The sequence below is a fragment of the Neofelis nebulosa genome, chromosome 16 (assembly GCF_028018385.1).
Source record: "Neofelis nebulosa isolate mNeoNeb1 chromosome 16, mNeoNeb1.pri, whole genome shotgun sequence".
NCBI classification, from domain to species: domain Eukaryota; kingdom Metazoa; phylum Chordata; class Mammalia; order Carnivora; family Felidae; genus Neofelis; species Neofelis nebulosa.
The window spans coordinates 34,586,596-34,598,739 of NC_080797.1; the positions used below are offsets into that span (position 1 = coordinate 34,586,596).

Genomic DNA, 12,144 nt, shown 5'->3' on the forward strand with positions numbered 1-12,144 from the left:
TTTTATTTTACTTAAAAAATTTTTTTTAATGTTTATTTTTGAGAGAGAGACAGAGTGTGAGCGGGTGAGGTACAGAGAGAGAGAGGGACAGAGACAGAATCTGAAGCAGGCTCCAGGCTCCAAGCTGTCAGCACAGAGCCCAACGTGGGGCTTGAACTCACAAACCGTGAGATCACGACCTGAGCAAAGTCGGATGCTTAACCAACTGAGCCACCCAGGTGCTCCGGTAAGCACTCATTATCAAAACATAACCACAATGCTGTTATCACCCCCAAAAACATTAACAATGATTCTTTAATACCATGAAACATACACTCAGTATTTAAATTTCCCTGATTGTGCCCCAATTTTTAAAAATAATTCATTTATTCAAAAGTAGGGTACAGATCAGGTCTCTACATTGATTACTGACACAGCTCTTAAATCTCTAATCTATAAATTCTCCTTTCAGCTCTCCTTTTTAATTCCTTACAAAATATTTTAAAAAGTTGGAACATTTATTTTGTAGATGTTCCCCCGGTCTGTGTTTTACTGATCACGTACCCTTAATGTTGTCATTCCATCTATTTTTAAATATTAGTTGCCTTAAGCTTTGTCACCTAAGGGCCTGGGCATCTGTAATATTTTCCCGTAGTTCTCTGCCTCTACTTGGCCATCAAATCACATTTCCTAAATCACTGACTCTGATGCAGTCACTTCCCTGTGCCCAAACCTACCTCACACCCCCACTGTCTTCTCTACGATAAAGTGTGAACTCAGTAACCTGATAAGCCAGACCTTCCACCAGTGAGCCTGGCGTTTTTTCTGAACGGCCTCCTTGCAAGGAGCTTATCCTCGGTGACTTCTAATCTCAAAACATGTGGCTGGTTCTCTCTCCAGCCCATTTTCCCTGAAATTCAGTTCTACACCTCCAATTGCCTGATGGACATTTTACCTGTGCATCCCACAGGCACATCAAACTCAACACCTACCCTTAAGTGTCAAATGAGATGTACGTAAAACAACATCAACAACAACAACGAAACACTCTGTTAACTACAGAACCCTATATAAATGTTACCTAATATTTTTATTAGACTCTAAGCTACTTGAGGCCAGGAGCTACATCTTACAATTCTGTGTTTCCCCCAGCAAGCACTATGCCTGCAGACAAGGATTCAATAAACATTTGTTAAATGCATGTGTGAAATGTTATCCAACCTCTCCAAGCCTTGGTTTTCTTATCTGCATGATAGGGATAGCAGTATTTCCCTGATAGAATTGTTTGAGGGGAGAGCCCTAGTGTCTGTAAACTGATGAATGGGTAAAGAAGATGTGGTATATATAAAATGGAGCATTACTGAGCCATCAAAAAGAATGGAAGCTTGCCATCTGCCATGACATGGCTGGAGCCAGAGAGTATTATGCTAAGTGAAGTAAGTCAGAAAGACAAATATTAGATGATTTCACTTGTATGTGGAATTTAGGAAACAAAACTGATGAACACGTGGGAAGGGAAGAAAAAGAGAGAGAGGGAAGCAAACTGTAAGAGCCTCTTAAAGACAGAATAAACTGAAGGTTGATGGAGGGAGATGGGTGGGGGATGGGCTAGACTGTGATGCGTATTAAAGAGGGCACTTGTTGGGGTGAGCACTGGGTGTTGTAGGTAAGCGATGAATCCTTAAATTCCACTCCTAAACTAATATCACACTACATGTTAACTAACTAGAATTTAATAAAAATTTGGAAGGGAAAAAAAAGAACCGTTGGAGGGGAAATCAGGTATGTTAAGGGCAGAGTTCAATGCTTGGCCCACAGTAAGCATTTCTGTAACATCTGCTCTTATAATAATAAAAATAAATAACTTTGTATTTCCCCACCTATATGTTTTTGTACACACTTCTCACCTATACCAATCTGAAACATTTTTTAAAGGCCAAGTTAATACCCATTTTTTATAAGAAACCTTGATCTTTCTGGCCCATAATGATGTGTTTTTCCTCTGGAATGCTGTACTCCTTAAATCATTCTTAAGTCTCCCCCCACCCCCCTTTTAAGCACACAATACAAAAGATTTGATCACACTTTATTTGCCTAAGTATTTTTTTTTTTAATTCTGGGATAAGTTTTTTAAGTATATAAAGATAAGAATGGAAATCTAAAACCCATAGGAAAGGACTATTTCTGCTTTGTTAAAATACCTGCTAAACTAAGTTAAACAGAAATAAATTGGGAAGGAGTCTTGAAAATCAATCTTCCCAGGGTCAAAATTATTAGCCATCTCTGAAATAAGCAGTGCAGGAAAAATTATTTGGGTCCCCAAGGCACTTGGGTCTCTCATGGTTTGGAAGTACTCTGGACAAATACACAAAAGACTTTCCAAAAACATGTCAACTGAAGGGGCGCCTGGGGGGGCTCAGTAGGTTACGTGCCTGATTCTCGATTTCAGCTCAGGCAATGATCTCACCATTCGTGGGATTGAGCCCCTGCGCTGACAGTGCAGAGCCTGCTTGGGATTCTCTCTCTCCTTCTGTTTCTGTCCCTCTCCTGCTTGCATGTGTGTGCCCTGTCTCTCTCAAAATAAACAAATAAACTTAAAAAAAAAAAAAACAACCTTCAGCTGAAAACCAAATAACCATTTATCTTCAACTTAATTCTCTCACTTCAAGGTTACAGTTTAAAACTCTGGTGTTAGACATATAGGAAAGAAGTGCTCTTACTGGATCAATGCCAAAAGGGTATGGTCCACCAAAAACTCCAGGAACAGCTGGATTCAACTGTAGAACAGGGTTCCCCCGAAGTGTCTCATCCCTACCATGTTAGAAGAAAAGTTCCATTTGTTTTTATCAAGAGCGGGAAACTGCTAGGGTCCAAAAACTGGTCCTAAAAGAAACTACTACAACTGTCTTGTCTCTTCAATAAAAGAGGAGGGACTAGCATCTGAGAATGAGAAGTGATCAGCAATAACAAAAGAACACAACAAACAAACACACCTACATAACCAAGCAGGGAATTTGGGGAATCTGCTTTTAATTTACAAAAAGAATCAATGTGCCTACATTTATAGTCTCAGTTTCTTGAGAGTACTGAAAGAATCACAAAACACTTCCCAGGCTGGGGCATAAATAAGAGGGGACACTGCATTCTTCTGAAACAGAGACACTGTCAGCCACTTCAGAAAGAAGTAGAAGTTTACCACTTGTCTAGAAGATCAGAGCTGAACAGGAAAGGAATAAGCTTTGACTTTCGTCTTCTTTGCAACTTACGTCCAATTATACAAAGAGAACATTGGCCGTACGCTCCAGGAGGACCCGAAGATATTAAGAGACTTGGAAAAGCAATCATTGTAGATGAGGCCAGTGTAGATGGAAAACACACCCATCAGTAGAATAATGTACCGGCCACTGAACACTGTGCTAAACATCTGGAAAGCAGAAGAAAGAAGTCAATGAAATGTACTCTCGGTGGCTCATGTTGTGACAATATTGAGAATATACTAGACCCTTCTTCTCACACTACTTTACCCCACCCTGGGTCAGAGAGCTTAACGTAAAGGTCAAAATACAATGCTAACAAGAAATTACTTTCACAGCACATGGCCGCTTCAGTGTTAAAATGAATATAACTTCTCTATTCTTGACATGGCCTCTGTAACTTCTCTATAACTTCACGAATAAAAGACTTCCAGATCATAATTTTATAGTGACTGCTTGAGGAATTACAAAGTGTCAGTCCGACGCAGATGTGACAAACATTACCTCATTCTCGTTCTTCTGGGAGAGAAGCCGGCTCTCCCTTAACACCATCCATACAGCAAAGAGGGTCATCAAAATGCCATGGCCAAAGTCCCCAAACATCACAGCAAACAGGAAAGGGAAAGTGATGATGGTATATGGAGCTGTAAAGAAACCAAAGGAGGAAAAAGACAAAGTACAGACAACTGTGCCCACCACCAAAAGATCACATTCCTCACCGTACTCTAAGATCTGTACAAGGGGACTTACTCCCGAGCTGTTGGTCAGATGGACTCTCAGGGAAAACCTTCCATGACAGGACCTCACAAAGCAGCTCTGATGGCATCTAGGCCTACTGCTAGCATTTTAAACAAAGAACACAGGAAATGCAAGGTTTGTCCCTAGCCCTGGCAACAGTGTAATTTGTTCTTTGATTCCTTTTCTCTAACTCCTGGGACACTGCTCCTTTGACAGGCCAGCCTTCTTCTCTTGTGCAGCAACCATTTCCCAGCTGAACAAAGCTATCAGGTATGTGGGAGAAAGCCTGGAACCCAGAGCAAAGTCAGTCCTGTAGAAGACTCCAGCTAAAAACAAATTCCCAGACTCTTGATTTAATAATTAACTCTCCTGGCTTTGCTTTGTGAAATCTGCTTTGTGTCTAAAATGGTCAGTAATTGCTGTATTTTCTCTGTCTAACCTGGTATAGGGAAGTCTTTTAAAAATATCAGATATCTCAGAAAAAACTTAAAGTACTTCCTGCAAATGGTGTGCTAGAGAAAGTCAGGTGTTTCATAGTTGTGAGGGCACACAAAAGAATCCAATCCACTGAGCTCATTCCTATAAAACCACCTCTTAAAAGAGTGCCACCCAGCAACAAACCTCCCTCTCTGTGTCAAAGTGGGCACGTCTTTACAGGAATGACACTAGAGCTGAGATCTTGACAACACTGTTAGTTTTAAGCCAGTTATTCAAGAACATTTGAAGGGAAGCATTAGAAGAAATAACAAACAAAAAATCAAACCTCTAGAAGATTCAAGCTCTTTTTACCTGGGTTTATCTCTCTGTAAGTCCCGATTCCGTAAGCATCTACTATGTTCTGAAAGCCGTATGTGAACTTGTTCGTTTTGTTATAGGTTGGGGGAGTCTGATTTGTTTGCATCCTGTTCAAGATAGAGGGCACAGTGGAGCCACTGTGTTCCTGGGAAACATTGAGCACACATAGCAAAATTAGATCATCCTGACCATGAACATATTCATCAAAACTCCTCAAGCTGTACATATAAAATACGTGCATTTTATTCTATGTGAGTTGTTTCTCAGTCTTCCCATCTTTGGGAGAAACCGGAACTAGGTATAAAATTTACAACGAAAAATTTACATCAAGTCTTGGGAAGAATATCCTTACTGTGAAAACAATTCAGTTCCAAAATGTGTAACCAAAGAAAATATGGCACTTCCTTGTCTGAAGACAATCATCTGCCTTTCTGAGATTATCGCTGTTCTCTCCTCCTTTTATGGAGAAAGCAGCGAATGTTTTCAAACTCTAACTACTAAGCGGGACTGCCAGAGGTATCCCTCAGAAGTGGTCTGCTGGACAGAAAGAATGGATCAGGAAACAGACATTGCGGTCATGAGCTACCCTGAAGAATCACGGGTATACGACCAAGTCATTTCATCTTTTTTGAACTGCAGTTTCCACATTCAGAAAACCAAGATGTACAAAATGTATGGTTAGGATATAAGAGGAGTACAAGGTGAGTATAATCAAGAACTCTGAAAGTAAAAATGCCACAAAAATGTAATTAATTCATGTTATTGTTGATGGGAACCTCTTTTCCTGGCTGCATGGTTAGTGGTGCGGGACTCACCGTGCCCCTTCTGAGTGCAAACTGGATGGAGTCGAGGTCGGTGACAGGGCACCAGACCTCGGCGATCAGGCACTTCTGGGTCACGTCTATGTTGCACAGATTCAGGGTGTGGTAGATGGCCTTCATCTTCCGCACCTTGATGAACCAGACACGGATGTTCTTAGCAGCCGCCTGCAGAACCCTCTGGCGGTGGTCCTCTGTTTGATTCAGAACCTTTTGGGAGAGAAGGGAACAAGGAGAGATCCTTCTACATTCAGAACCAGTCTTAGATCTCAGCATATAAATGGGAAAGAGACACAGCTTTCTGAGAAGGGTTGCTAGGGATCTATTCTTCTTCAGACTAGAATGGCTTTTTTTGGGCACCTGAGTGACTCAGTCAGTTGAGCGTCAGACTTCAGCTCAGGTCATGATCTTGCGGTTTGTGGGTTCGAGCCCCACGTCAGGCTCTGTGCTCACAGCTCAGAGCCTAGAGCGCTTCAGATTCTGTCTCCCTCTCTCTCTGCTCCTCCCCTGCTTGTGCTCTGTCTGTCTGTCTCTCTCTCAAAAAATAAAGAAACATTAAAAAAAAAAAAATAGAATGGCTTTTTTGGGGGGTAAATTATAAGAAATTACAGTTTTAGTTACTAATATTCATTTTCTGTTAGCTTCAATCTGAAGAGAAACCTGAGGAACTTGTTTTTAGCTCTTCTATATTTTATCTTCCCACCAAGTCCACAGCACAATATAGGTCATTGGCTTTTACCTGGATCATTAAAGAGCAATGGCTTTCCATATGGAGTCTCAAACTCAAAGAAGTCAGCATCATCATAGGCCTGGGAGTTGATAAAATCCATACTTAAGAACAGTAAGCTGCAGAATCCCCTGAACAGAAGCCAGCATCAGGGAATGATGGGAAAGAGGCAGGGCTGAGCACCGTTGTCTACCTGTGCCAGAAGACACTCCATGCCAGGGAACAAGAGACAGGAGACACTGTGGGGTCAGGAGGACTCATGGCCTTAGAGGGGATTTAGACAGCCACATACCACTGTTATCATGGGGCAGATGAGGCTTTGCCTTTCTGTCAGGCTTCTTGGGGGAAGCGGAGGGAAACATTTTCAGTGCTGATCCTTTGGAAATCAGCACAGGTTTTCCTCAGAGTGATCACGCTGCTGAAACCAAAACCACGGTAGAAGAAAGGGAAGGGGCACTTTACATTCCACTGCCTTGGTAATCACCATTTACGATTTCAATAGCAGAAGAGGGGCTAAGCCAAAGGGCGAGTAACCCATCACTCACACTTCTGTATGGAAACTGACCTTAAATCTCCACATTTCTTTACAGAGGAAAAAGTTATGCACTAGCTATGTTAGCACAAGGCTCCATCATACTCGGCTCATCAAGTCAATTCAGAAAAAAGTAGTAACTATTTTCTGAAGGGCAGTAGGTGGGGACTTCCATACAGGTTTCTAAAAAACCTGCAGGCTAGAGAAACTCTTGTATCACTTAAGAAGAAAGGAACAAAGTTATTTTCTCTCCTTCTGGCTGCTGACACTTTTACAATTACCATTCAAACTTCTGGAAGAATGCTAAATAAACGTGTAAGCAATGCCCTATTTGCTTTTCTCTTTCCCCATCCCCCACACCCACATCTCACTCCTTGACAGTCAATCCCTTTTTAAAGTTTCAGTTCATATAGCTGGGTACTTTAAAGATCAAATTCTGGCCATACTGCCAATGCCTTTTAAAAATCTACCCATGAGTCTAGGAGGGGATAAGACAGGCCTAGAACCCAGAACATACTAATTGGCCCACCACCCACCAGCAGCTCTAAAAACTTTCGTCCCTTGGTTAAAGGGGTGAGTGCTTCTCAAAGGAGCCAGCAATAGGTCAAGATGGTGGGTCATACACTATGGGAGTTGGAGGGAAAAAGGACAAAGGGAGTTGAGATGGGAGTTACAGCATCTCTGGTGATTCTGCCTCCACTGGAAAGAACGGTCTTTGGGATTAAGTACAGAGGGCGCCCCTTATCTGTAGGGGACACCACCCAAGACCCCCAGTGGGTGCCTGGAACGGTGAATAGTACCTAACTCTATAAATAGTATGTTTTTTCTTTTTTTTTTTTTTTTTTTAACGTTTTTTATTTATTTTTGGGACAGAGAGAGATAGAGCATGAACGGGGAGGGTCAGAGAGAGAGGGAGACACAGAATCGGAAACGGGCCCCAGGCTCTGAGCCATCAGCCCAGAGCCTGACGCGGGGCTCGAACTCACGGACCGCGAGATCGTGACCTGGCTGAAGTCGGACGCTTAACCGACTGCGCCACCCAGGCGCCCCAATAGTATGTTTTTTCTTATACACACATACCCATGATGAAATTTAATTTATAAATTAGGCAATTATATTAGGCAACTGACAATAACTAATAATAAAAGTGTAACAACATGTTATAATAAAAGTCCTGTAAATGTGATATCTCTAAATATCTTCCAGGACTGTACTCACCCTTTTTCTTATGAGGATATGAGAGGAAAAGATGCCTACATGAGCATGAGGAGATGAAGTACGGGGAGTGGTGTTAGGTGTGTGACCAGCATTAAGCTACTACTGACCTTCTGATGTCATCAGTAGGAGGATCATCTGTTTCTGAATCACAGTTGATTTGGGTAACTGAAATCTCAGAAAGCAAACTCGTGGGTGGCAGGGGGACAACTGTATGTGTTAATGTTTCAAGAGGGCAATCATCACAGTCTTTCAACAGAAAACAAAGCTCCAACTGGCCACCCTTTCCTTCCACGTATGCATCAATCATGACTCCTTCCTTAGAACTTTGTGACAATGGAGTGTATAAGCCAACTGGTGATGTGGTAAAAATCTAGCGCAGTCTCTTCTTGGGTACTAGAGTTATACTAGGACCCTTTGCCTAGACTGTGTGATTAAGATCTAAGGTGACCAGAAGGATACACACCAAGCTGTCAAGAGCAGCTGCCTCTGGAGGGGGAGTGTGTGTGACAGCGGAATGGACTTTATGCATACTTCTTTATTACTTGATTTTTTTCTTAACTAAGCATACTTTATTTAATTGTAAAAATACCTCAAACTCATGAAGAGGGAAATTGAATACACTAAGCAACAACAATTTCGGATGGATAGCATTCCTGCCGCGTTTAAGGATGATTAATGCTATTTTTAACAGTCATTCCCTGAAACTTTTTCCCAACTCCCAAGGGCACAAGTTACCCATGGACATTTCTTTTTTTTTGGTGTCTTGGCTGCTGTAGGTGCCTAACAAACTGTTAGTGTTTCAAGGAAGGAGAATGGTTTTCTATTATAGTATTTCTGATGAGGGAGCATAAAGCAAGCTGACAGGCCGCCAACACCCTCCCCCCAACTCCTAGATGGGATATGTATGATATTCCTCCAGCACTCCTGGCTGCCCAAGGACAAAGGAAAGCGGAAAACTAAGGTTAACTGATAGAGATCATAGTCCTGCAGGACCTAAGTCTCCATCACCCTTCCACAGTGATGTGGGAAACAAAGGCAGAAGGAAATGGCAGATAGAACTCAATTTCCTTATAACCTGCAGCCCATTGACAAATACTTGAGGCTGGCAGAATAAAATGTTTCTCCAGGAATTCCTTACTGTCTTAATATTAATGCTTTGCTAGAGGGAAGAACCACCTTAGCTTGACAATAGCTAGGCCTCCACTATCCTGGGAGTCTTCTGTAGCATATGAAAATCTCACTGGAAACTTCCCCTGGACTTTACCTCCTCCAACCCCATAGTATATAACCAGTCTCTCCTCATGGTCCCTGGGCAGCTCTTCCTGCCCATGGGTCCGGTCCTCGTGCTTCAATAAAATCACCTTTTTGCACCAAAGACATCTTCAAGAATTCTTTCTTGGTCGTCGGCTCCAGACCCCATGAACCCCACTATCACCCCAAAAAAACCCTCATCATTTTACACACACCAAAATGCCCTCCAGCCCTCTGTTACCATTTGGAGATCGTCAATCCTGGTATTAACTCCAGAAGCCATTTCCTTCCTCTCCTGTGGTGTCTCAGGACAGGGATAGAGTGAGGCCCGGAACCTGGAACATACAGACACAACCTGACAAACATCGAAGTTTCTTAACCTATCCAATTTAAATAACCTCAGAAAGTAATCTTAATGTACTAGGAGGACCATAACAGGATTAGTTCAGAGTGGTGCCCTGATCATGAATAACTAGGAAGTGTCCTATAGATAGAGCAGTAACATTTGAACAATCTCGACATTCTCTGCAGCTACTAAATTTCCTTAGATTAAAATTATAAAACTCAGTAATACAAATCATATTATAAGTTACTAGAGAAAAATGGCATGGAAAAGAGATCATATAGGCAGAATTTCAGAAAAGTTTACAGGCGCAATGCCTATGGCACACTGCTGGGTACACAAACCCATTGTCCTAGAACAATGCAGCATTTATAAACCATGAGTCCTAATTATTTTTTTTGCAAAGAAAGGAAATTGTGGTTTTGACAGTACTTTTAAAAATGAACTGAGACCATTTCTAATTATTTAAAATAGCCCTAACATTATTAGAAGATATATATATTGCATTAAGGTAGACTAAAAGGGCTATTGTTTCATTATTCTGTATCCTAAGGCTTAACAGTCAAGGCATTCTGATTGCACCCTCAGGGAGGCACATTTCTCTTACCCTTCACAGATTTTCTTGACTCTGTTTTTCAGCTGATCGCCTTGGAAGAAAATGATGAATACAGATTTGTGCACGTAGTCACCCTGGGCCCCAAACCAGAAACAGAGAATTTAGACTTCTACTCTGGAAGAATATTTCTTGAATAACCTACTTTCTTGGTGATATAGGAACGGGAGTCCTTTAAGGATACGGCAACCCTGCACTCGAACTATTATCCTCAATCCATTTCTTAAGCTCCACTATACGAACATTTGTCCTATAATCCGTAATGCACAAAAAACTTTCTGTATTTGTTTTTAAACTCAACCGTGAGCTGAACACAGATGCTCAGATGATTCTCCTCGTAGCACAATATAGCCCTTATTACCAATTCAACTTCAAACCCTATACTACCTGAGTAAGTACGGAAGAGAGGAGAGGAAGCCATTCCTGCTTATTCCCATGCTTAGAAATTCCCAGATAAAGGGGACTGAGTAACTCTAAGGAACAGAGGTGGGAAGAATGTTGATGTAGAATCTCATGCTTCATGCTAAGTTTGATCTAAGGAGCAGGGAGGAAGGCAATCTATTCCAAATACCAAGTTTACACGCAAAGTCTGATGCAAGGACTGCAGGGAAAGATCAGAAAAATAAGCTTAACTAGGTGTTAACTAGTATTGTCTCTGGTTGCCTGTATTTCTCATATTCCTAGAGTTTTTATAATAAAAAGCAAACAGACTTCAGAAGGATAAAAGGAGATGCGGCATGAAGACAATGACACTACGTGTCTTAAATTCCTTCATTCTCCAGGAATAAACTGGAGCACATTCTTTGTGCAGCTGCGCTGCTGTAGCTAGTCAGACCCCCTTTCCTTAATTTGTTGATAATAGTGTTTCTGTTGCCCAGAAACTTGGCTGAAGATTCCTGAGAACAGTTCCACCGGAGGTGTGACTGCAGACTGCAATGTCTCCACAAGCCAAGCACAGGCTTCAGTGAGTCTGTAAAACTGCTCCTCTGGGGGGCTCGCTGTACCCTAAGTGCCACCACCCTCCTGTTTAGGAGGATAAAAGGATGAAAGCCTCAGATTTTCAGCTGCACGACCCACCCACTCTGAGGAGTCACAAATTCAATCTCTCTTCTTAGGTGGGACAAAGAATGGTAATCTAAGAAAATCTAAAAGATCATTTTCAACAGAAAAACCAAGCCCAGGCTTCTAAATAATACCGATACAAAAGGGAAGTAAATTTTTTTTTTTTGCAATACATTTAATCTTCCTTGCTTGTGATCCTTGACATCAGGACTCATGATACTTAGTGTAGGCTGATGTTAAGAACTCTGGCCCATTATGTCAAATGCCAAGAGATTCAGCCATTCCTACCCTGCAAAGCACTGGGTGGGGAAGATTATTCTATCTTGCACAATATATTACCCTTAAATTAAGTTTCTAAATCTCCCAACAAACAAGTAGACAAAAAAAACCTTACCAACTAAAAATTTCATCAACTTATCGAGCTCACAGTTGAGGAACTCTCTCCTTATGTGGATATTACCGAACTTGGAACAAGATATCTTGCTTTAATTTTCATAAAGTTGATTTTCTTTTGGTGTCAGATCAGTAACAGAAAGCATATAAAGCTGAGGTTTGGGGCGCCTGGGTGGCTCAGTCGGTTAAGCGTCCGACTTCAGCTCGGGTCATGATCTCACAGTCCATGAGTTCAAGCCCTGTGTCGGGCTCTGTGCTAACAGCTCAGAGCCTAGAGTCTGCTTTGGATTCTGTGTCTCACTCTCTCTCTCTGCCCTTCCCCTGCTCATGCTCTGTCTCTCTCTGCCTCAAAAATAAATAAAAACATAAAAAAAATTTTTTTCTAAATAAAGCTGAGGTTTAAGATAACTGGAAAAAAACA

At 41.6% G+C, this 12,144-nt stretch overlaps 1 protein-coding gene across 9 annotated transcripts in view; it reads right to left on the minus strand.

The window, feature by feature from the left end:
* The window catches only part of ATP6V0A1 (ATPase H+ transporting V0 subunit a1), a 56,796-nt gene that overhangs the window by 21,788 nt on the left and 22,864 nt on the right, over positions 1–12,144 (minus strand). For all 9 annotated transcript variants that reach the window (XM_058702651.1, XM_058702649.1, XM_058702648.1 and 6 more), the window contains exons 8-14: positions 10,263–10,345; positions 9,554–9,647; positions 5,582–5,794; positions 4,761–4,911; positions 3,738–3,877; positions 3,246–3,403; positions 2,700–2,790 (exon numbers count right to left, since the gene is read on the minus strand). In XM_058702651.1, the coding sequence (XP_058558634.1) occupies positions 2,700–2,790; positions 3,246–3,403; positions 3,738–3,877; positions 4,761–4,911; positions 5,582–5,794; positions 9,554–9,647; positions 10,263–10,345 (930 nt within the window). The remainder of the gene's footprint in view (positions 1–2,699; positions 2,791–3,245; positions 3,404–3,737; positions 3,878–4,760; positions 4,912–5,581; positions 5,795–9,553; positions 9,648–10,262; positions 10,346–12,144) is intronic.